This window comes from Capricornis sumatraensis, chromosome 2 (genome assembly GCF_032405125.1).
Source record: "Capricornis sumatraensis isolate serow.1 chromosome 2, serow.2, whole genome shotgun sequence".
Classification (NCBI taxonomy): domain Eukaryota; kingdom Metazoa; phylum Chordata; class Mammalia; order Artiodactyla; family Bovidae; genus Capricornis; species Capricornis sumatraensis.
Window position 1 is genome coordinate 56,409,478 of NC_091070.1, and position 26,306 is coordinate 56,435,783.

General features: G+C 36.7%; 1 protein-coding gene across 2 annotated transcripts in view; it reads right to left on the bottom strand.

Moving 5' to 3' along the window:
- Window positions 1-26,306, bottom strand: part of HERC1 (HECT and RLD domain containing E3 ubiquitin protein ligase family member 1) — a 156,347-nt gene that overhangs the window by 114,007 nt on the left and 16,034 nt on the right. For both annotated transcript variants that reach the window (XM_068963684.1, XM_068963682.1), the window contains exons 5-17: window positions 23,015-23,111; window positions 22,324-22,467; window positions 20,831-20,958; window positions 18,414-18,558; window positions 17,865-18,036; window positions 16,313-16,447; window positions 15,813-15,978; window positions 11,895-12,020; window positions 10,709-10,930; window positions 6,658-6,810; window positions 6,401-6,533; window positions 4,599-4,790; window positions 1,482-1,703 (exon numbers count right to left, since the gene is read on the bottom strand). In XM_068963684.1, coding sequence (XP_068819785.1) covers window positions 1,482-1,703; window positions 4,599-4,790; window positions 6,401-6,533; window positions 6,658-6,810; window positions 10,709-10,930; window positions 11,895-12,020; window positions 15,813-15,978; window positions 16,313-16,447; window positions 17,865-18,036; window positions 18,414-18,558; window positions 20,831-20,958; window positions 22,324-22,467; window positions 23,015-23,111 — 2,035 coding nt within the window. The remainder of the gene's footprint in view (window positions 1-1,481; window positions 1,704-4,598; window positions 4,791-6,400; window positions 6,534-6,657; window positions 6,811-10,708; window positions 10,931-11,894; window positions 12,021-15,812; window positions 15,979-16,312; window positions 16,448-17,864; window positions 18,037-18,413; window positions 18,559-20,830; window positions 20,959-22,323; window positions 22,468-23,014; window positions 23,112-26,306) is intronic.

The window sequence follows — 26,306 nt, forward strand, 5'->3', positions numbered from 1 at the left end:
CAAGATCCATTTCCTAATATAAAGACTTCCCCAGTGGCTCAGCGGTAAATAATCTGCCTGTGATGAAGGAGACCTGGGTTTGATCCCTGGGTCAGGAAGATCCCCTGGGGAAGGGAATGGCAACCCATTCCAGTATTCTTGCCTGGAGAATTCCATTGACAGAGGAGCCTGGTGGGCTATAGTCTATGGGGTTGCAAAGAGTTGGACATGACTGAGTGATAAACACTGCTATATTTCCTAATATAACAAGTATTTAAACATAAAATGTAACATTTTAATAGTTATATAACTTTATAACTTAAAAACTGAAAAATAACATTAAAACTGAAATTGATTTTATTCATATCAAAAGCCAGATAAGTGAGTAAAGTAGACAGAAATATGAGGAGCGTAGAGATAATGATACTTTTGCCCTCAGGAAGACATTTGTGACTATCACAGAGTTAAACATTGACAGCATTGGAACCATATTTACGATGTTAACTGGCCCTTGGAAAAAAACATGATTTCACTTTTCTTTTATACAAATGTTCCTAAGTATCAATGGAATCACTTTCTGGTTCATAAATGAAACAATGAATATATACTCCTAGCTGCAAAAGGAGGAAAGTCTTCAAAATCCCTCACTCCCACTCTCCAATCCCAAAGCAGAATCTCCACAATTTTTGTCTTGGTTTCTACTTTTTGTTTTTCCTCTTCAAATTCTCTTAGATTGAGATTTCTTTTAGATTTTGTTTCTTGGACATTCTCTGAGTCTCCTTCTCTTACCAGAGAAATAATAAATTTAAAATCTAATAAGACCATATAGGCTATCTAATCTAACTCATTTCAAGGATTAAAATTAGAGGTCCAGAGAGATTGAAGGACCAATCCTAGATAAAACAACTACACCATCTGTTCAGGACCTGGACAAATCTTCATGTTCAGACAGTCTGAGAGCTAGCCTACTAGCAAAGTAGACAAATGGGAGATGAGGCAAGAAAGGAAACTCCAAAGGTACCATAAATGAGGAGGAAAAAAATAGTCACACAAGGTAGTATCAGCACAAAAGCAGGACAGGCTGGGAATAGAAGGGATTGGTCCTCACAACTGAAAGGTGTTTATGACCTGAGCCCTGGTAAGTCATGGTTATTACCTGTCTACGAAGCAGTTTCATAAGCTCCAAGCCCAAGAACACAAGTAAATCGAGCATTTACTCATTTTTATGAGTTAGACGATTTGCTTAAAATGAGTGATAAATAATAACAGAGTAGAACCAGACCTGTACTTCTCTAATTCAGGGGGCACTTTTCACTACACAATGCCGCAGGATTTAACTTTTTCTGAGGGCTCCAAGTTACAGTCTCGGATCCCCTACCCTGCAAATGCTGCATTTGTTTTCTATCGGTTCTCTATTCAGCAAACCCATAATAAGAGAAATCTCAAAGGAGGTATAAACACAAATGTATTTTACTCATAAAAGCTGCAGAGAAGCACATTACCTAGCTGAGGGGTGTCCATTTCTACACCATCACTAAAAAGTGGTGTTTTCATCCAATATGCAGTGTCCTGTTCCTCTGGAGACACAGGTGAACCCTGAAGCATGCCACCAAGACATCGCCCAATAAGAAGAGCAATTGTTCTTTCCAGATCCACAAGCCACACCCAGGACTGGGCTGGCTGAGGCAATGGCATGCCAGCAGGGTCGATCAGTTCTGGCCCTCCTGAAAACAAAATCATTAGTAATGTATCTGGTATTCAAGATTCTCAAACTTTTTCATTTCTATTTCTATTGCACTACAAGAAGATATTGAAGCAAAAAAATTTTATAATGAAAACAAAAACTGTAACACTTTCTGTATATATACTCTTTACCAAGCTAATTTAAAATATATTCAGATAAGTCTGTCATATAAAAACTGGCTTTGTAAAGTTACCAATTTTAAGATAAACACTGAAACAGCACATGGCAGAATTATCCCCCACTGATTCTATCCAGATCAAATTTCAACCTTAACACTGAGTAACTGAGGTAGCTTATCCCTCCAAAATCAAAACAAGAGCTGATTTAGGGGACTTCTCTGGTGGTCCAGTGGTTAAAATTCTGTGCTTCCAAAGCAGAGGGCCCAGGTTTGATCCCTGGTCGGGGACCTAAGATCCCACATGCCGCACGGTGCGGCCTAAAACAAAACAGAAAGAACTGATCTAGTAAAATGACACTTAGTATTACTTAATGCTTTTAAGGCCTGAATTCAGAATTGCCCTGTACTAAGATCCAGATCCATGCTTTCTTTTTGTACATTTATTTTTTAAAGTTCTTCACTTAAAAAATAAAACTAGTTAGACATAAAGATAAGAATAGATATCAATGAAATCATAAACAAAAAACACAAGAGATCAACAAATTAAAATAACTGGTTATTTGAAAACACTAATAAAATGGATAAACCTCTAATAAAATTAATCAAGTAAAAATGATGGCATAAATTTTCTTTTTTTTTTGCATTCTGGAAGAAATTTTATTTTTTATTTATTTTTTTTTTCATTTTCATTTTTTAATTTTTTTTTAACTTTAAAATCTTTAATTCTTACATGCGTTCCCAAACATGAACCCCCCCCCCACACCTCCCTCCCCATAACATCTCTCTGGGTCAACCCCATGCACTGACCCCAAGCATGCTGTATCCTGCGTCAGACATAGACTGGCGATTCGATTCTTGATGGCATAAATTTTCAAATTAAAAATAAAAAAGAGGATAGAACCACAAATACACTGGAGACTTTTTAAAACCATGAGTGAATATTATGAACAACTTTGTACTGATAAATTTGAAAACCAACAAAATGACATTTTCTGAAAAAATATCAATGTCTGAAATGAATTTGAAAAGAAACAAAAAGCTGTAAGAGAACAACCACTAAAAAGGGAAAATTAATCGCCAAAAATGTATCTATTAAAAAACACTAGGGCCAGATAGTTCTACAATCTTTCAAACCTTCGAGAAGAGATAACTCCTAAATTAGACAAATTTTAAAGAAAAGAGGAAAGAAGAATAATTCCAAACTGATGTTATGTGGTTAGTGTAACTGTGGTAGTAAAAAATGACACAAAGGATAGCATGAAAAAGGAAAGTTACAGAAAAAATCAGTTATGAACACTGATGCAAAATCCAAAATAAAATGACACTTACCTCACCTAAGACAAATAGAGTAATAAGTCTTAGAAAATTCTGAGATGCTTTAGAAAAACAAGAGTAAACCTGGAATGGCTCTATATAAAGTCTAATCAATATCCTGAAACAGCTGTAACCTTAACATTTGACTTCATCTAAATCCAGTTGACACAGAACAATGGGGTGTAAGATGGGCCCTCAAAGTATTCTGTTCAAAGTAGTCTTTCCAGGAGAAGAAACCAAAGTTTAAAGAAGCTATAAGTGACTTGCCCAAGTCACTTATACACCCAAGTTCAAACAAAGCCAATACTAAAAGCTAAATCTTTTAACGCCTTAGTCCAGGATTCTTTCCATTAAACATGTGATCGCACTTAAACTTGAAAAGTTTTTAAGATTTCAGTAATGAAACTCCTTTGATAACCTTAGGATAGACTTCAATAGAAAAATACATTGCTATTTTCTAGACATAATATTTTAAGTTATCTTCAATGGAATAAAATAACCAGAATCTTATAAATTAAGAGTGAATTCACACATTATGCCTAAAATCAAGATGCTATTTTCTGGGCTACCCTGGTGGTCCAGTGGTTAAAAATTCACCTTAAAATGCAGGAGACACTGGTTTGATCCCTGGTTCAGGAAGACCCCCTATTTGCACACCACAACTACTGAGCCTGTGCTCTGGAGCCCAGAGCCACCAGGGCCACAACTACTGAGCCCACATGCCTGAACTACTAAAGCCAGCATGCCATGGAGCCCACACTCCGCAACAAGAGAAGCCACTGCAATGAGAAGACTAAACACCACAACTGGAAAGTACTCTCTGCAAATAGAGAAAGCCTGTGTGCAGCAACTAAGACCCAGCACAGAACAAAAAAAATTTTTTTTTAATTTTAAATGCTGTTTTCTATAAAGTATCTAAAAAGAAAAACACAGAAAGATAGGTTCCCAATTTCTATCTTTTCCAATCAATCAGTTACCTATGTATCAAGCCAAAATACAAAATATTGTACTGTCAAATAGAGATTTAAAATTTAAAATCTTTGCATTTAAGAAATAAAACTTTAATCAATCCATTGATTGTAAAATGTGTCATTATGCTGCCAACCAATTTATGAAACCAATGCTTTCCTATTATTTACTGTAAGATGAATCCAAATTAAGCCATGTCAAAATTTGAAAAAAAGCATGTCTTGAAATCAATGAAATATACTATTCAAGCCTAATAATCAGATAAAGACTCAATCTGTGTCACTTTATATACAAGTAACTTTCTTAAATTTTCTCATCTCAGGTACCCACTTTACACTGTAAGCTCTTAGACAGCAACAACTTTATCTTTTGACCACATTATACCCCAAAGTGTCAGATATGATTTGTCTGATGTGAGAAAAAGGAGTAACTTTTCTCAAATGCATTATTTGCTCCTTTATTAACTGTACTTACCATGAAGAGGCCACTGTAACTCTTGGTCTTCCAAAAGAGCAGCAGCTGGCAGGAGTCTATTAAGGCAATCAATAGGTGGCAACAAGTCGAGGAGGTAACTCAACAAAGGCCGAGCCACCGACACTGGGAGTAACAGGAGCGAGTTAACAATCTGGCAGAGCATACTGCCTGCAGCTGAGACGTATATCACATCTATGAAGGGTAAGAAATTTAACACGGATCAACTTTCAAACAAACTTAAAGAAAAAAACTAATGAATAAACTATTTTTGCCTAGAACTGGAGTACACTAATTCAATAATTCTTTGTTCAATTATTATATAACTTTCTGGTAGCTAGGTTGGGGTCAGTATTTATTTACTTTCTGAATGCATCACAACAGACACTATGGGAAAGCACACACATCCTTGTGCCAACAAATTCAAATGATTATAGCATCTTCACTTAAAATGTATTAAGAATTTCTCATTCACAGATTTATTCTCATTTTCAGATTCACTTAAGAAGTATTTATTGAAGACTTACAACTATATACTGGGCACTATTATAGGTGAAAGGTGTATGACTGTGAATAAAGAACTAAAAATGCCTGCCCTCACAGTGCTTACATGTTAGTGAGGAAAGTCTTTTATGTTTTTTAAACCAAATGTAATTTTTTAAGTTAAAGTATTGCGCTCCAAAATCACTGAAGATGGTGACCGCAGCCATGAAATTAAAAGATGCTTACTCCTTGGAAGAAAAGTTATGACCAACCTAGATAGCTTATTAAAAAGCAGACGCATTGCTTTGCTGACAAAGGTCCATCTAGTCAAAGCTATGGTTTTTCCAGTACTCATGTATGGATGTGAGAGGTGGACTATAAAGAAAGCTGAGCACCAAGAATTGATGCTTTTGAACTGTGGTGCTGGAGAAGACTCTTGAGAATCCCCTGGACTGCAAGGAGATCAAACCAGTCAATCCTGAATATTCACTGGAAGGACTGATGCTGAAGCTGGAACTCCAATACTTTGGCCACCTGATGCAAAGAACTGACTCACTAGAAAAGACCCTGATGCTGGGAAAGATTGAAGGCGGGAGGAGAAGGGGATGACAGAGGATGAGATGGGGTTGGATGGCATCTGCGACTCAATGGATGTGAGTTTGAGTAAGCTCTGGGAGTTGGTGATGGACAGGGAGGCCTGGGCTGCTGAAGTCCACGGGGTCACGAAGAGTCGGACACAACTGAGTAACTGAACTGAACTGAACCCTGTCATCTTAAAATGTAAATTGTGGGAATGGGTCTGGTAAAATTTCTACAATCTTGAGACATTCTTTTGATTTACTGTAATAACCAATTGAAAAAGTATGTAACTCCTTTGCTAAGGCTAGCGAGGGGGCACTCTCTGTCCCCCTTCTGATGCCTATGTCAGAAGCTTTCTCTGTCCCTTTTTATATTTTAATAAAACTCTGCTACACACACACACACACACACACACACAAAGAAAGTATTTCAAGAAGGAAAGAGAATTGCAAATGCTAAAGAAAGGTAAAGAAATGGATGAAAATCTCACTTTATGCCATTTAATACTAACCTTTTTGAGTATATGTCATCTGATTCCTTTAAATTAGGCCTCTATCACAACAATGGGCATCTTTTAAGATTAACCAGATCAATCACTGTTGCCATCACCCAAAACCCAGCTCAGGAGATTCAAAGTCATTCCTACTCTACTCAGAGGTTTCAGGCCCTCTTTGACTTTGGAAAGGCTAAAAATTCCTGCTTTACAACCACTGATTAAATATGAAACCCAGTACCAAACACACCTCTTAATTTTTCTCCAACGCTGCCATTCCAAGGACTTTCTTTCAGCAAATTTGCAGAACGTGAATAAATATCTGTGGCATGAGGCAACAAGAGCTGAAGATGTTTATGAAGCAATGCCACACTGCTTGAGTTCTAAGGAAAAAAGTTTCTAAATTACTACATTGGAAGATTCAAGGTATAAAAATTTCATGGTTTACCCAAATATCTGAGTTTCAAGGTCCCTGAAAAATGACATAGAAAGCAGAGAATCACATACCTCACTAATGTTATTGATATGGCAAAATGCCAGCAGCTGTTTCTGCAGTGAACATAGCAGTTCATGAAGATGAGCGGGCTGACTGTTCTCTGAAGACGATGTTCCAAGTAGAAATTTATCACTGTTCTTTTCTAGCTCCCCAAATGCTTGATCCTAAAATGATACATAAATGAAGATTATATCTGAAGTGTTTAAAAGTGAAATTAATGTCCTACCATAAATAATTCTGATTTAAGACGCCACAGTCTCCTTTCATTATTAATCCTTACATTTTTGCTACTGCTATGTAGTCATTAGCCATAAGATGGTAAGATTTATCATGCAATTTCAACTTGCTTTTCCATTAAAAAAAAAAGTAATAATGTTTCACCACAAAAACTTTGAAAATGCAGAAAACAAGAAAAAGGAAAACAACAATACACAAAGACAAAACGTATCAACATTTTAATGCTACTGTTTTCCCAAACTCTTTTGTAAAGGTTTTATTTTCACACACTTGAATTTCTAACAACACAATTCTCAGAAATTAATTTTATTTCTGATTATAAGAGCAATAAGTGGACTAAAGAAACATAACAACTAAATACAAAGTATGATTCTGAATTTGGGGGACGGGGAAGGGTGCCATAAAGGGCACTCAATTGTATAAATTTGAGTGTGGACTATATATTATACAATATATTATACAATAGTTCTGTGTCAATGTTAAATTTTCTGAATTCAATAACTGCTCTGTTGTTATATAAGAAAGAGAATGTCCTTCTTAAGAAATGCATGCTTAAATGCTTAGTAATAGCCAGTATGATTTCTACAATTTACTTTCAAATAATGGATGGAAGAAGGGCATATTTGGCTGAAGGGTAGGGGATGTTTCTTTGAACAATTCTTGCGATTCATGCATAAATTTTAAGTTATTTCAAGTTAAAAATATTTTTTAAAAATAAATAGCGTAAAAAATTTAGAACATACTAAAACTGTATTTTTTTTAAAGAAAGTTTAAATCTCCATTTAGCCAACCACTGTATCTAATATTTTTTCTGTATTTCTTTTCTGGTTTTCTTTGTGTCTTTTTTCATAAAATTACATATTCTATTTTTAGTCTCTTTTCTAACAGATCTATAAATATTTTTTGTATTTTCATAAACCATGTGTACATAAAATCTGAGACAAAATAATCCACTGAGCATATATAGTTTACATAAGCATTCCCCAATTTTTAGATATTTTAGTTGTTTCCAATTTCTATTTCTTATAAATAATAATATGATAAACACCCTTATGCATAAACTATGGTCTTTGTTTATAATATGCAAGAGAAAGTCTCAATATTTTAAGGCCCTGACTATATAAGCACCATTTTAAGTGGGCATATAAGCACTGCTAGAGACCAAATGTGTTCCTTCAAAATTCTTATGTTGAACCTAATCCCTGATGCAGTGGTATCTGAGGGTGGGGCCTCTGAGAGGTGATTAAGTCATGAGGGCAGAGTGACCTTATAAAAGGGACCCCAGAGAGTTCCCTTGTGTGAAGACACAGCAAGAAGACAGCTGTCTATGAACCAAGAAACAGGAACCACCAATCTGCTGCCTCCTCAATCTTAGACTTTTCATCTCCGTAACTGTGAGAAATAAATTTTGTTGTATATAAGCTGTCCACTCTGTGGTATTCTATTATAGCAGCACAAACAGACTAAGACAAGCGGTCTTATTCTAAAATCTTAGAACAAGACAAATTGGTTTAAATTATATCAGAAAGAAACAGTAATTTACGATTTTCAGCCTAAAAGCAGTTATTACAGTTAGTATTTTATTTCTATTTCCATATAATATATACATCTACTTCAGCCCTAATGGCATTAGAAAGGCAATATTTTAATAGAACTTTGGGGGAAAATTTCAGTCAATACCAAATGGATATACTTATAGCATTGTTCCCATTCCATCTGCAGCCAAACATCAGATCAATTTATATTCTTAAATCTGAAAGAAAATAATTCTACAGGAACAACTGTCACTCTGACTTAATCAACAACCTTTTAAGTTGGGCAGAATACAAGACTAAGTGAAAGTCACTCAGTTATATCCGGCTCTTTGTGACCCCATGGACTATACAGTCCATGGAAATTCTCCAGGCCAGAATACTGGAGTAGGTAGTGGCTCCCTTCTTCAGGGGCTCTTCCCAACCCAGGGATCGAACCTAGATCTCCTGCATTACAGGCAGATTCTTACCAGCTGAGCCATAGGGAAGCCCAAGAATACAGGAATGGGTAGTTTATCCCTTCTCCAGTGGATCTTCCAGACCAAGGAATTGAACCGGGGTCACCTGCATTGCAGGAGGATTCTTTACCAGCTGAGCTACTAGGGAAGACTTGTACCGAAAAAAGGAATATACAGACCTGACCCTGAAGAGTAGGAGACAATATGAAATGATACGCAAACACTTTGAAGTTTAGTTACACAGTACCCTTTGACTCTGAAAACTGATAAAAGGTATTAAGTTATAGTTACATGGTTAGAAATGGTTATTTCAGCAAGGCTTCCTAGAAGCCTTTCTGGGCTTCCCTGGTGGTTCAGAAGGTAAAGAATCCATCTACAATGTAGGAGACCCAGGTTGTGATCTCTGGGTTGGGAAGATATCCTGGAGAAGGGAACAGCTACCAAGTCTAGTATTCTTGCCTGGATAATCCCATGGACAGAAGAGCCTGGCAGGTTGCAGTCCATGGGTTTGCGAAGAGTCAGACACAACTGAGTGACTAATATACTTCTCATGCAGTTATAATTACACGGTTAGAAAATGTTGTTTGAGCAAAGCCTTCCTAGAACAGTCAACTGTTACAGAAGTCACAGACTGGCAGACAAGAAGAGAAGAGATAGATGTGCTACACACAAGCTCAGGAGAGTGTGGTGTGTAAGCCAAATGATGAAGGGTCTAAAAAGTTTTGATTTAATAAAACAAGGTTATTTAACACAACAAGGTTATTCTAGCAGTAAGATGCTGAGAGGAGACCAGTGACAGTGACAACAGTTAAAACACTGTTATTACCATTAGGTCATGATGGTATGGATTAGAACCCATAGAAATGGAAAGGAAAAAAGAGAAAAATCTAAGAAACACCAGAAAGCAACAATTAAGGGCATTCTAATAAGAAAAAGCAATACTACTGTCCATTGTCTTTTCTCCTACTAAACAGCCTAATTTTAGTCAATATCAACCATACTGTTTAATTATAAGATCATATCTGGTAAGATTAATCCTTTCCTCATGATTCTTCTCTTACAAAATGTTGACTATTTTTATCTGTTTATTCTTACATATTAATATCAGAAAAATCTGGTAAAATTCCAAAATAAATTTCTTTGGAATTCTCAACTATAAGTCACTTGGCACCCACAATATTTCAGAATATCTGACACATTTCCCCCCTTTTGGGAAGTGGAGTCTAGTTTTATTTATTTCATAAGTGTTTAAATGTCAAAATACTTTGACCTGAAATGATCCCTCAGTTCAGTTCAGTCACTCAGTCGTGTCCGACTCTTTGCGACCCCATGAATCGCAGCACACCAGGCCTCCCTGTCCATCACCAACTCCCAGAGTTCACTCAGACTCATGTTCATCGAGTCGGTGATGCCATCCAGCCATCTCATCCTCTGTCGTCCCCTTCTCCTCCTGCCCCCAATCCCTCCCAGCATCAGGGTCTTTTCCAATGAGTCAACTCTTCACATCAGGTGGCCAAAGTATTGGAGTTTCAGCTTTATCATCAGTCCTTCCAAAGAACACCCAGGACTGATCTCCTTTAGAATGGACTGGTTGGATTTCCTTGTAGTCCAAGGGACACACCCTTCAAAAAAAAAACCCAAGTATTTTTTTTCTTTTTTTTTTTTTTGGCCACGCTATGTGGAATGTGGGATCTTAATTCCTTGATCAGGGATCAAACCTGTGCCTCCTGCACTGGAAGTGCAGAGTCTTGACCACTGGACTGGACTGCCAGGGAAGCCCCCAACCCAAGTTTTCTTCTTCTTTTTTCTTTTACTACAAAAAAAGGGCAACTTACCGTATAAAATCCTAAATTTCTCAAGAGAGTCTTCATCAAAATTTCAGCCAGATGGGTGTCTGGATGGCAGCTCTGAGTGCCATAAGGTTGATCTGACAGGTTTCCATAGCCAGTGCATACAGAAGAGAGGTCAGCAGCATCAGAAGGTGAGCTATACCCAAGTAAGGAGGCTACATGGGTATGATCTTGCAAACTTGTCAGAATAATATCCAGCTGCATTCTCTAAAGAAAAATATTCCCATGGATGAAATAGAACAAGTAATTAGCTTAAAATGCACTAGAAAACTAAATTAAAAAAAAAATCCCAGAAAAAAAAACCTATAATGATGCTAACTAATGTGCTTTATATCGTAATAATAGACAGTAATCTTTTAGAAAATGTGGTTTTTTTAAAAAAGCTATCCCACTAATACCATTTCAGAAACTGTAACTTAAAGTGTAGTATTACATCCTTACTACCTGAAACTCTAAGCTAAAATGGCACACTATACATAATAATTTTAGCGCTGTAAGTAGAAGGAAGCAATGTCAACAGATAAATTATAGTACACATTCTTCTACAAAATTACCAATGAAATTATCTATTCTAATGTTTAAAATAAATCACTTGAAATCTAAACTAATGCAAAATACTCACTGGAAAGCATCTGTGGCTATTATACTGCCAGTAACACTTTTTTCCTCAAATCTGTAACTCTACAATTGATTGTTCTATTTGATTGAGCAAAATGTACTTATTTTAACACACATATGACAATAAAAATGGAAATAAGCAGCATTTCTCATGTCATCAAGTGCTTTTTCACAACAGTCATCTTCCTTTACTTTTTATATAAACTATTTCAAACAAAGTTCTGGGCACAGAACCAACAGTAGCTCATGCCCTTGATTTCAACCCCACACACTACAAATAAATTAAGTTCTCTGGCTTGACGGTGTAAACAACATTGGAAAAATTAGACATAATTTTAATAATGAGTCCCAAATCACTTAAGTTATCACTTGCTTCACTTTCATTAGAAGCCTGGGAATTTTTCCAACACAAAGCATTAAATACTAGGATGTACCAGACTCATCAAGTGAAGTATTATTTCATGAACACTGGCAACTGATTAGTTTTATTTCCCTCTCAGTCTTTTTTTGATAATATAGTACTGGTTTACTTAGATATCAGACAAAGGCTCACCTGTCCTTTAGATAAGCTTTCCCATCTATCAGGTCCTTGGGGTAAAAGAGAATGAAGTAATTCCATACGTTCTCGTAATGGAGGTAACAGCATGGTTGCTCCCACTGACAGAGTTTCAATTACAACCTTATGTTAAAAAAATAAAGTAGATTTATTTGGCTTGGTTCTTACATTTTTAATAGGAACAAATAAAAAATAAATCCACAGACTACTAAGATCAAAGAGGTCTAAAGAACGTGGATCATAGAATTCTAAAGAAGGTGGCATATGAATAAAAGAAAGCACGACAAATCCTTCTTTAGACGTCTTTAAGAAGACTAGAATTTTGGATTTGCCACTACTCAGCTAATCATTATGCAATAAATATTCAGTGTTGAGTCTAACAGTGTCGAGCCTGATAAAGCTCTTTGAAAAGTGCTGGGAATGTAGCAACAAACAAGACACATAAGCATATAGTCTAATAAGAAAAAGAGACCCTGAGTAAGCAACTTTAAGTGTGAAAAGAGTCACATAGAAAAAGTAAAATGAAGTGCAAACTTGAGTGAGCACTGATACATAAAGGCAATGAACACAGTCTATGGGCTCCCCAGGTGGGCGCTAGTGGTAAAGAACCTGCCTGCCAATGCAGCAAACATATAAGAGGTGCAGGTGCAAGCCCTTGGTCTGGAAGACTCGCTGGAGGAGGGCATGGCCACTGCTCCAGTATTCTTGCCTGGAGAACCCCTTGGACAGAGGAGCCTGGTGGGCTACAGTCCATAGGCTGGCACAGAACTGGACATGACTGAAGCAACTTAAGCACACTTGCATGGGCTCATCACGGAGGGTCTCCCTGAGGATTAGGCATTTAGGTTAAAAACAGAGCAGGCCTTAGCCAAACAAATGTCTAGGTAGCAGGAACAGCTTAAAAAATAGCTTTATTAACTTAAGCCTCAAACTTCTCTGGGTCATAGCTTCTTTATCACTAAAATAATGGTGAATAAGAAAAAAAGAAACACTCAATGATTAAGAAAAGAGCTCTTATAAATTAAAAACATAAGAAAATAAAACCTCAATAGCAGGGTTAGAAAATAAAATTTAAATTTCTCAAAAAGTAGAGGAGAGAAAAATGGAAAACAGGAAAGAAAACCTAAGGAAATTAAGAGGAATGATCCAGGAGGTCTATTACCCAACAATGAGTTTCAGAGAGAGAGAGAAAGAACATAGAAAACAGTGAAGAGGAAATTATCACACACTTCAAGATAATTTCTTAATACTGAAGGCTATGAGTTTTCAAATTAAGAGTCTATCCAAATATACGTGACAATGGATAAAACTGGACCCACAACAGTTCACATCATTTTAAAATGTGAGAACAGAGAAGTAGAACTTGTTATAGAATCCAGAGAGGAAAAGATATCCATAAAAGGATTAAAAATTTCAATAGCATAGATTTTCTGACTAACAATCTGAAAGCCAGAAAAAGTTTTCTACAATTCTTATGGGAAAATCACTGTATCAGTTTTGCTTTTTTTTAAATTGACATATAATTCACATCATAAAATTTAACTTTTGAAAGTATACAATTCAGTAGGTTTAGTTTATTCAGAGTTGCGTAACCATCACCACTATCAAATTTAGGACATTTTCATCACCCCCAAAAAAACCTTGCCCATGAACAGCCACTTCCCATCTCTTCCTCACCCAAAACTTCTGAAAACAAATTAACCTACCTTGTGTCTCAATGGATTTGCTTACTCTGCACATTTCATATAGTATGTAAGCTTCTGTGACTTATTTCTTTCATTTAGCATGGTTAGAAGATTCACCCATGCTGCAGCCTGTATAAGTACTTCATTCCCTTCTATAGCTGAATAACATTACATTGTATGGACATACATTTTGTTCATCCCTTCTCCAGCTGACAGACATTTGTTTGTTTCCACTTTTTGGCTATAATGAATAATACTGTTATGAACATTCATGTACAAGTTTTTAATAAATTATCTTAGATATAGACACAGGTGGAATTGCTACTTTATATGGTAACTGTACGTTTAACTATTAACAGAACTACCTGTTTTCCAAAATGGATGTATCATTTTATATTCTCATTAGCATTATATGAAGGTTCCAATTTCTCTACATCTTCACCAATGTTCGTTATTATCAGGTTTTTTTTGTTGTTGTTGCTGCTGCCACCCTGGGTCTCTGTTGCTGTGTGCAGGCTTCTCATTGTGGTGGATCACCTTATTGGAGAGCACAGGCTTCAGCAGCTGCAGCTCGCAGGCTCTAGAGCACTGGCTCAGTAGCTGTGGCGCATGGGCATAGTAGCCCTGTGGCAAGTGGAATCCTCCTGGACCAGGTTTCAAACCCATATCCCCTGCAATGGCAGGTGGATTCTTAACCACTGAACCACCAGGGAAATCCTATTATCAGTCTTTTCTGATAACAACGATTCAGTGGGTATGAAGTAGTATCTCACTGTGATTTTAATTTGCATTTCCCTCATGCCTAATGATGAACATTTTTTTCATGTACATACTGGCCTTAGGTATTTCTTCTTTGAAGACATGTCTATTCAGATTTTTGACTCATTTTTTGATTGGGCTGTCTTTTTCCTGTTGAGTTGTAAGAATCTTTTATATATTCTGGAAACTAGAATCTTATGAGACACGACACATGATTTACAAATATCTCCCCCATTCTGTGAGTTTTATTTTCATTTTCTTGATATTGTCATTTTAAGCATAAATGTTCGTTAATTTTTTGAAAAAGAAAGACTACTAGCAGCATTTGGAAGTGCTCTTTCAAAGCTGTTGAGCAGGCACAAATTTCTTGTTTCAGATCAAGCGTTATGTCTTCAACTTAAGTGTACTCTTCTTTGGTCCTGATGGTTGTTGCAGAGTTTGTTCCTTGCCTGATCTGTACTTGAAGCAACAGTTTCCAGTGGTAAATAAAGTCTAATTTGTCACTCTTCATAACCAACAGCTCAGTACCCCCTCTCCAGCACCAGCATAAAAATAAATGTATTTTAATTTTTATGAAGTTTAATTTATCTTTTTTCTTGGCTGCTTATGTTTGGGCATCATATCTAACAAACCATTGTTCAATTCAAGGTCATAAAGATGACAGATGAGCAAAAATTTAATATATACAAATAGCAAAAGATTATTCAGCCTTAAAAAGGAAATTCTGACACATGCTACTTAACATGGATAAATCATGACAACATTATGCTAAGTGAAAAAGCCACTGACAGAAAGACAATGTATGATTCCACTTTTATGACATACAAGTGTCAAAATCATAGAGAAAGAAAGAATAGTAGTTGCTAGTGGCTGAAGGGAGGGGGAGAATGGTATGTTATTGTTTAATGGGTACAGAATTTCAATTTGTAAGATGAAAAGAGAGAGATAAACAGTGGTGATGGTTGTACAACATTATAAATTTTTTTTTCTTATATGATAGTATACATGTTTCAGTGCCATTCTCCCAAATCATCCCACCCTCTCCCTCTCCCTTACAATACCACTGAACTGTATACTTAAAAATGGTTAAGATGGCAAAGTTTACGTTATGTGTGTTCTACCACAATAAAATTGGGTACTTGTGCTCAGAAATTCATCTTCTGGTGGAAAAGAGAAACACAGTTGTAAGCAGACAACCACAAAACAATGTGATGTGATAAGAACATACATGGAGAAATCAAACCTGGCAGCAGAGCAGGAAATGAAAGGTTTTTCAGAGGTGACACTTGACCTTTAGGATAGACAAGCTAACAAAAAGGACAAGTTAACAAAAAATTTACTCCCACCAGGAAAACAGAAGTAACAGAAAGAACATCCAATTGAAATTTACCAATACAAAGCAGAATTTACAAGCTACAATCTCAAGGAGAAATGTGGCTGAGACATAGATGTACAAGTCTTATACTCGTACCTCTTGGATTTCATCTGGGACAGTTGAGTCCATCAGTCTGAAGAGCAAATTTCGAAGCGGACCTGCCTGTCTCCCAAGGATGCTAGTAGCTACCCCTCCCGCAAGTGCAAGAGCAAGGTGATTTGAAAGCAGCTTCAGGCACAGTTTGAGGAAATTGTGATGTTCCCTGAAACCAAATAAACAGCTATAAACTTCTGGAATATAAAAGAGCACGTGCTATCTACTTTGGGTAACATTTTTTTTCTCTTTAAAATTTTTTTCAAATTATGACGAACAGTAATTTTAAAAACATGGTTCATGAATTTATGGATAATTTTTCCTAAAGCTTATTATCAGTAAGTATGCATGTTGAGCTTTTTTTTGATTATAAAATTTCATATAATTGAGGGAGAAATTGAGTAAGAAAGAACTCAAAATTCAAAATGAGTAATTAATAGATATGTGTGCACGTGTGCACATACACACAGACACATACAAATACACACATATATATAACATACCTTGATGAAGGGAAAGGGAGTGGGGGAATCTCACTGTTTATTTTATCACAGTATCTCTCAAGAAATGAACGAAGGTGTGAGAAGGTACTCTCTTCAAGATCTACACAATAAGGTCGGTGCCAGGCAACAACTTGTCTAGAAGGAAGCATAAGAAAATCATGAAATACCCTTAACGTGAAATTTTCACACACAATCAAAAACAAAAATTAAGGATACTAAAGTTGAAACATATCAATAAGATATACAAAGACCTTTCTGATTATAAAGGTGATAAAAACCCTTCATTTTAGCAACTGAAGAAGACCAAGAATATGCCATTTCTAGAATTCTTCAAGAAGAAAATATACAGCCACTATTTATTTTAGGAGGTCTGGATATTCATTCACCTAAGTCAAAGTGCTGAACCACATGAATTACTACAGCCCTTTCTGGTTCTTAGGATCCATAAGATGTACAGTTCATATTAAGAATAACAGCCTGACTCTGTACAGTGATATCCTGAAATGTAGTGGGTGGGCCAAAAAGTTTGTTCAGGTTTTTCCATAGGATTTATGAAAAAGCCTGAAAGAACTTTTGGCCAACTCAATACTAAAAGAAAACCTGTTTAAAACTCTTGTGAGAATTTTCAAGATCTTGAAAATCATTTTCTACATATAAGGTGGAAAGCTGCAGATTTAACACTGACACTAAGTTATTTATATTCAATTTATAGTATTTTCAGCTTTTGTTTTAGAGGGTAATTATCTATAGATGTTTAAAATCAGTCAGAGGGAACACATGTAAGAATTAAAGATTTTAAAATTTAAAAAAAATAAAATAAAATAAAAATAAAATAAAATCAGTCAGAATGTTATAATAATCCACATCTGAACCAAAGGTTTAGAATACAAATACAATATATTGCAAATTATTAATTAGCCCATATACATCTGAACATAGCTGAAATAACTCTCAAATTTCTTAAAATTCAATCTTCAAATATTGGCTAAAAATACCTGATTATCTAAAAAGATATGATTATCATGTTAGGAAAAAGTTAAATTTCTGCAAAAAGTAACTTCCTTTATCTAAAAGTATGGTCACTGCTTAAAAAAACAATGACACAGATAAAGGGCGTAGAAACTAATCAACTATTCTTAAAAATCAATGACACCTAGTTCTGATTTTGATTATTTTAATTTAGTTTCCTCCTGATAAGTAGACACAATTTTTAAGATCAGTATCTGGAGAGAGAGAAGGAATTCAAAATGTTTAAAAGACATTTAAATTAAGATAGCATTTTAATGTACAATATAACTTCTTGCTTATGAAATACATCTAACCTCAACATTCAGATTGAAAGATATCTAGATGGCATGTCTATGACAGTAAAAAAGCCATTATCAGAAATATTCAGAAGAGTATTTGAATAAAAATAATTTAATAAAAATTAAAATTGTATTTTGAATAAAAATTATTGAATAATAAATGAACAATGTACAAATATTTCTGCTTTTATTAGTGTTTTTGTTGTTAATAAAACACAGGAAATTTTAAACAGGGGCACACTTACCTGTCCCTAGGAAGAGCAGTCCATGCTAGACTATGTGATGTCCCAGCAGAGATCTGTTGAATAGCTATGCCATCTAAGCCACTTACTTTCTTTGGTTTAGTAATAGGACCTGTGGAGTTTCCTTGTCCACACTGCCCCATTGAGTTATTTCCCCAGGCATAAACTTCATTATCTGAAAACAAAACATAAAGAACAAAAGAAAACTCAAATTTAAATGTAAAACACTGTAATTCCCCAGTGGTCCAGTGATTGAAGAATCCACCTGCCAATGCAGAGGACACAGGTTCAATCCCTGGTCTGGGAAGATCCCACATGCCACAGCGCAACTAAGCCCATGCCCCACAACTACTAGGCCCACATGCCACAACTATTGAAGCCTATGCACCCTAGAACCCACAACTCGCATGCAACAAGAGAAGCCACCACAATGAGAAGCCCGCACACTGCAACAAAGATCCAGCACAGCCAAAAATAAGAGAAATAAATAAATATGAAACATTTATGAAAGGTACTATTTAACACTATCTCTTTAAAAACAAATGATCTTACCATGAGAAAGAGCCAAACAATGACTGTCTCCAATAGAAATATCAACTATTCTTGTGGCAGCCAGTTCCTCAATAAGCTTTGGTCTCAGTGCAGTAGCTTCTGATGAACCACAACCTAGACAAGCTCCACAGCCCCAAGCATAGACCTGAAACAAACAAAAATACACTATATGTTAGGGTTTCGTTGGTGGTTCAGTAGTAAACAATCCACCTGCCAATGCAGGAGACACAGATTCGATTATTGTCAGTCTATTACCATAGCTTTCGCTTTATGCCAGAAAGTAAAGAGGAGCTGAAGAGCTTCTTGATGAAAGTGAAAGAGGAGAGTGAAAAAGCTGGCTTAAAACTCAACATTCAAATAACTAAGATCATGGCATCCGGTCCCATCACTTCATGGGAAATAGATGGGGAAACAATGGAAACAGTGACAGACTATTTCTGGGGGCTCCAAAATCACTGTAGATGGTGACTGCAGCCATGAAATTAAAAGACGCTTGCTCCTTGGAAGAAAAGTTATAACCAACCTAGACAGCTCATTAAAAAGCAGACACTCTGAATGTCTAGTCAAAGCTATGATTTTTCCAGCAGTCATGTATGCATGTGAGAGTTGGACTATAAAGAAACCTGAGCACCAAAGAATTAATACTTTTGAACGGTGGTGTTCGAGAAGATTCTTGAGAGTCCCTTGGACTGCAAGGAGATCCAACCAATGCATCCTAAAGGAAATCAGTCTTGCTATTCACTGGAAGGACTGATGCTAAAGCTGAAGCTCCAATAGTTTGGCCACCAGATGCAAAGAGCCATCTCATTAGAAAATACCCTGATGCTGGGAAAGGCTGAAGGCAAAAAGAGAAGGGGACGACAGAATGAGATGGTTGGATGGCATCACCGATTCAATGGACATGAGTTTGAGCAAGCTCCACGAGTTGGTGATGGACAGCGAAGCCTGGCATGCTGCAGGCTGCAGTCCGTGGGGTCACAAAGAGTCAGACACGACTGAGAGACTGAACTGAACCAATCACCATAGCTGGACCCTTTCCGCCACCAATGAACAGAAGGAAGTTAAAACATGCATGGAGAAAATCAAAAGTTTAAAGGGATTACACAATTCTGACTATCTTAAGCCTGAGTAACCCTTTCCAGAAACACCTAACCCTCTCAGATTATTTTCCATCTGGAAATATTCTCCTTGATCTCTCTTTTTATCACCTTCTTGCCTTCTTAGTTTATATCACTGATTCCAGCAGAGTACATCATGAGAAACGCTGGGCTGGAAGAAGCACAAGCTGGAATCAAGATTGCTGGGAGAAATATCAATAACCTCAGATATGCAGATGACACCACCCTTATGGCAGAAAGTGAAGAGGAACTAAAAAGCCTCTTGATGAAAGTGAAAGAGGAGAGTGAAAAAGTTGGCTTAAAGCTCAACATTCAGAAAACAAAGATCATGGCATCTGGTCCCATCACTTCATGGGAAATAGATGGGGAAACAGTGGAAACAGTGTCAGACTTTATTTTGGGGGGCTCCAAAATCACTGCACATGGTGATTGCAGCCATTAAATTAAAAGACGCTTACTAACGGGAAGGAAAGTTATGACCAACCTAGATAGCATATTGAAAAGCAGAGACATTACTCTGCCAACAAAGGTCCGTCTAGTCAAGGGTATGCTTTTTCCAGCGGTCACGTATGGATGTAAGAGTTGGACTGTGAAGAAAGCTGAGCACCAAAGAATTGATGCTTTTGAACTGTGGTGTTGGAGAAGACTCTTGAGAGTCCCTTGGACTGCAAGGAGATCCAACCAGTCCATTCTAAAGAAGATCAGTCCTGGGTATTCTTTGGAAGGAATGATGCTAAAGCTGAAACTCCAGTACTTTGGCCACCTCATGTGAAGAGTTGACTCACTGGAAAAGACTCTGATGCTGGGAGGGATTGGGGGCAGGAGGAGAAGGGGACGACAGAGGATGAGATAGCTGGATGGCATCACCGACTCGATGGACGTGAGTCTGAGTGAACTCTGGGAGTTGGTGATGGACAGGGAGGCCTGGCGTGCTGCAGTTCATGGGGTCGCAAAGAGTCGGACATGACTGAGTGACTGAACTGAACTGAACTGAACTGATGGGGTCTCACTTTCCCCCACTATTCATGAGTTCTAGGAAAAGGTTTAAAGGGTATTTAGTGCTAGAAGGCTTTTTAAAATTATCTTAATACAAAGAACATGGAGTTAACAGGAAGTCTATCTAGCTCACAAAGGTCAAGTCAGAAAACTTCGTTCCTTCTCAGATACTCAACTTCTTCAAACAGGAGAAAATATTTCCTTTCAGTAGATTAACTTCAAAATTTAAATACAATTATTACTTTTGAGTCACCTGGCCCTATGAAATACTCTCAACCTTTTATGCTCATCCCTTAGTCCTACCTGCCCTGTTGATGTCAAAGCAAGTGAAGACTGACTTCCAGCACAAACTTTACGAATGAACATTCCTTGTAAAGCTTCAATAACTTTAGGTTTATACACTCTGTTGGTATCACCATGGCCAAGTTTGCCTATAAAAACAAACACATTCAAGTTAAACAACTTATTTGTTTCAAAGAAACTTTACTCTTTTTCTAACTATTAATGTTGATAAACATCACTAACCTTTCCATGACTAACCTGACAGATTGTTCACATCTTAGAAAGCTCATCTGAGAAAACTGACAAACATCTTAGAAAACTTAAGAGTTTCTGATAGCAGAGGATATTAACAAATGAATGGTTTCATTACAAGAAAAAAAACAATAAACAATAGATTTAATTTCAAGCAATAAAAACCAATTTAAGAGAGATACAGAAAATTCATTTACTGTATTTCCTCTTTAATGGTCATATTTCTAACTTCAAATTTGCTAATAAACAGGTCCTATACAAGAATGTGTGGTCTTCTCAGATGGCACTAGTGGTAAAGAACCCGCCTACCAAATCCAGAGATATAAGAGATGTAGGTTTGATTCCTGGGTCAGGAAGATTCCCTGGAGGAGAGCACAGCAATCCCAATATTCTTGCCTGGAGAATCCCATGGACAGAGGAGACTGGGACAGAGGGCTACTGTCCATAGGGTCGCAAAGAGTCAGAAAGGACTGAAGCGACTTAGCACACACATTCAAGAATGTGTATACATACAATTATTTTTTATTTTTTAAAAAGACTCAATAATTCACCTATCAGAAAACTTGGCAAATCACCAGAAGGGGTAAAAAAAAAAGGCCAAGAAACTCCCTAAGACGTAAATACAAACTAAATAACATTTTCACTACTGAAACTATTTTTTAAATCATCTTAATTTTAATTGCCAGTACTGTTGAGGAATATAGGGAAGTGAGCATTCTCATATTGCTGGTGGGAGTGACTAAGAAACGTAGGAAAAGACTGCCATTCACTAGTCTGTTTTTGATACTGAAAAAGACTGGAAACAGTCTAGATATTCAACAATAATAAATTGATTTGTAAGTTTTGCTATAATCACATGAAAGAATACTTTGAGCCACTGAAAAGAAAAATATACAGCCATGTTTGTTGACACAGAAAGATATTCATGAGATACTATTAGACAAAAACCAACAGGTTGCAAGATAGTATCTATGGTATAGATAGGTCTGCTTTCTTTTTTAAAAACATCTATATAGAAATATATGCACATATTTATATAAGTGCATATGTATAACATTTAGATGTCTATCTCCCAAAATTTTAACAATGTTTATGAGCAACATTTGTAGAAACAGTTCGTTTTAATTTTTTCAATGTCAGAAAAAAACATTTGCTCATCTGTATTTGAGTTCTCTACAACAGGCTTGTACAACTGAAAAATAAAATTTTTAAAACTCAAGGGAAAAAAAGGCCAAAGTTATCAATAAATATTTTTTACATACCATTGTCTCCTCCTCCAAAAGACCATACAGTTCTCCCATCTTTAGATAAAGCAATAGTATGTGAACTGCCACAAGAAACTTCTCCTACATTGCTAATGTCTTTTACTAATGTTGGGATGTTACGGCTATTACTATCACCATGACCTTGGATAAAACACACACAACAAGAAACAATGTTAACTCTTTAAGTCATTACTTCACAGGTAGAATAAACGTTACAAGTTACTTACAGAATTGAGAAATTTTTAAAGTGCAATTAAATATGAAAAACTGAATCATTTCTAATATCTTTGCATCTAATCTTCTAGGCTGCTCCATTTATGAGTTACTCAGTTCCTTCAGGGAATCAGCAGAACATTCTATCATGGCTCCTCTCATAGCACATATCTATAGCTGTCTAGTATCATGTTAATGTTACTTGTTTTCACTACCTCTATATTACACATTTCAGGATCACTTCAGGATGGTATCTTTCTTATCCCTGAAATCCTATAATGCCTATAGTAAATACCTGCTAGATTTAATTACATCTTAAAAGCACCAGAATCTAAGTTCTCTCTAAAATTATCTTTCTCTGAGCTTAAAACTAAAAAAATAAACAGTCTTTGGCCTATTAGTCTCACTGCTTCTCAATAACCATTGTCATTTCTATTTTTCTGTGAGAATAACTTCAATTATTAAAAAATCTTACCTAATCTTCCAAAATCTCCTTCACCCCATGTGTATAATTCACCATCCTCTGTGACAGCAGCACTATGTCTGTATCCAGCCGACACACAGACAACTACCTGCATTGCACACAAAGGGAATCTGATGAATATGAAGATGCTAAAATATTCTGTGCAGAGACTTCAGAGATACTGATATTCACGACTCATCCAGGAAGTGCCATGTACAGTTGAGAAGCTTTTGCTCCAGACAAGGGTGCCTAGCTAAAGGGTCAAGAAAGTGCTGAAATACAGCCAAAGCTCTGTTGGCCAAGCCACAAGCTCTGACTTCTACCAAGAAAGGACAACTTATCTTAATTCTTACGAAGAGATTGTAAAGGATAGCAGCACCCTCTCAACCCTTGCCTCCCCGCCCCAAATACACCAATCTAATCACCTGCAACATTATTACATCACCAATCAACTCTTTACTCAAAGAGCTGGATGGGGCTGAACACTCATGACACAAAGAAAAAATTTTAAATAAAACATTTAAAATTTTAAATATAATCCAGTCCTGGTTAATCAAGAAAAATTCATTACATAAAAGGGCTAACTCTCAAAAACACACTGTTACCAATGAAAGAAGATCTAAGGAGTGTATAAGTTTTTATCAATTAAATTCCTAAGAGTATCTCTTTACCCTCAAATAGCTACAGAGTTGCTAAGCAGAATCAGGGAAATAAGGGTACATGGCAGCACAATTTGGGGGATCAATATACCTTTTAACAATGATCAAATTCACTAACTTCTGAAAAATAAACAGAAAAATATCTGTACTAATAACCACATTTTTTAATCTGCAAAAGTCAGAACTCACTTTAGAAAATCTAAGATTCAATTAAAAATACTGAGCACCTAATACATTTTAGATAATCTACTAAGAATTTCTGAAATTTTTACCTGTAAATTATTAATTCATTTTTGGGGACTTTTTCCTTCATGATATTCATACTAAGTTATTTTTAACTGGTAATGTTTCCACTGTAAAATGGAAATTAAAAGAATATAAGTAGGGAATTCCCTGGAGGTCCAGTGGTTAGGACTAAGTGCTTTCATGGTGGTGGCCTGGGTTCAATCACTGGGTTTAAAGTCATGAAACAGGGCCAAAAAATTTAAAACAATGGAGATTAAGAAAAAAAGGTACTAGAAAAACTAAAAACAATATAATTTTAAAGAGTATTTCCTGAAGTTTCTTAGAGTCCCATATTCAACACTTTATCAAAAGATCCCTTGATGTTAAGTGGAATGTTCTAAGGCTCACTGCTTTAAGGCTGATATCTTAAACATTTAAAGTTATAATAAAGTAAAATTCATTTGCTCCAGCAAATACCAGACCACCTGACCTGCCTCTTGAGAAATCTGTATGCAGGTCAGGAAGCAACAGTTAGAACTGGACATGGAACAACAGACTCGTTCCAAATAGGAAAAGTCAAGTACGTCAAGGCTGTATATTGTCACCCTGCTTATTTAACTTCTATGCAGAGTACATCATGAGAAACGCTGGGCTGGAGGAAGCACAAGCTGGAATCAAGATTGCTGGGAGAAATATCAATAACCTCAGATATGCAGATGACACCACCCTTATGGCAGAAAGTGAAGAGGAACTAAAACGCCTCTTGATGAAAGTGAAAGAGGACAGTGAAAAAGTTGGCTTAAAGCTCAACATTCAGAAAACAAAGATCATGGCATCTGGTCCCATCACTTCATGGGAAATAGATGGGGAAACAGTGGAAACAGTGTCAGACTTTATTTTTGGGGGGGCTCCAAAATCACTGCAGATGGTGACTGCAGCCATGAAATTAAAAGACGCTTACTCCTTGGAAGAAAAGTTATGACCAATCAAGACAGCATATTAAAAAGCAGAGACATTACTTTGTCAACAAAGGCTATGGTTCGTCCAGTGGTCATGTATGGATTGAGAGCTGGACTATAAAGAAAGCTGAGCACCAAAGGATTGATGCTTTTGAACTGTGGTGTTGGAAGAGACTCTTCAGAGTCCCTCGGGCTGCAAGGAGATCCAACCAGTCCATCCCAAAGAGGATCAGTCCTGGGTGTTCATTGGTAGGACTGATTTTGAAGCTGCAACTCCAGTACTTTGGCCACCTCATGCGAAGAGCTGACTCATTTGAAAAGACCATGATGCTGGGAAAGATTAAGGGCAGAAGGAAAAGGGGACGACAGAGGATGAGATGGTAGGATGGCATCACCGACTGAATGGACATGGGTTTGGGTGGACTCCAGGAGTTGGTGATGGACAGGGAGGCTTGGTGTGCTGTGGTTCATGGGGTCGCAAACAGTCGGACAAGGCTGAGTGACTCAACTAAACTTAACTGAAAATTCATTTGATGGCCAACCTTGTCAGACAAACTCCCATGAAAGTATCCCACTTTTAATTCTGGTATAAAATAAAATTTAAATTTTAAAGGTTTTTATAAAAGAAAATATTCATAGATAAAATGCAATCTTAAAATGGAGGAACTTACAAAATTGCATATAATTTTAAGTTAAGAAAATGACTTCATTTGTTTAAGGAAAGGTGAAAGAGAAAAAGAGGAGTTCTAGATTCAATTTCTAATGGTGCTAATTATTTGTGTATGACCTTGGGAAACTTACTTAACCACTTTTAATGCCTCATTTAAGTTTTTTGTTAAAATGCCATTTACTACAAGAGAACCCTCTGATCTCATTATCTAGTATCACACCCCATCAAAGTTAGCATCTGTTACATTACTCAATTTTTTCTTTACCATTATTTGAAATTACTTCATATGTTTGCTTACTTATTTATTATCTCCAGCCCACAGATTAAAGATCCACGAGAGTAAGAATCTTGTCTCTTTTGTTCACTGTGCTGTGCTTAGTCACTCAGTCATGTCTGACTCTTTGCAACCCCATAGACTGTAGCCTGCCAAGTACCTCTGTCCACGGGGCTTCTTTAGGCAAGAACACCGGAGTGGATTGTCATGCCCTCCTCCAGGGGATCTTCCCAACCCAGGGATCAAACCCAGATCCCCCACATTGCAGGCAGATTCCGTACCATCTGAGCCACCAGTGAAGCCCAAGAACACTTTCTCCAGAGGATCTTCCTAACACAGGAATTGAACCAGGGTCTCCTGCATTGCAGGCAGATTCTTTACCAGTTGAGCTACCAGGGAAGCCCCTTTTGTTCACTATTATATGTCAAATGCCTAAAACACTGCCTGGCACTTGGAAAAGAAAGTGAAGTTGCTCAGTTGTGCCTGACTCTTTGCGACCCCATGGACTGTAGCCCAC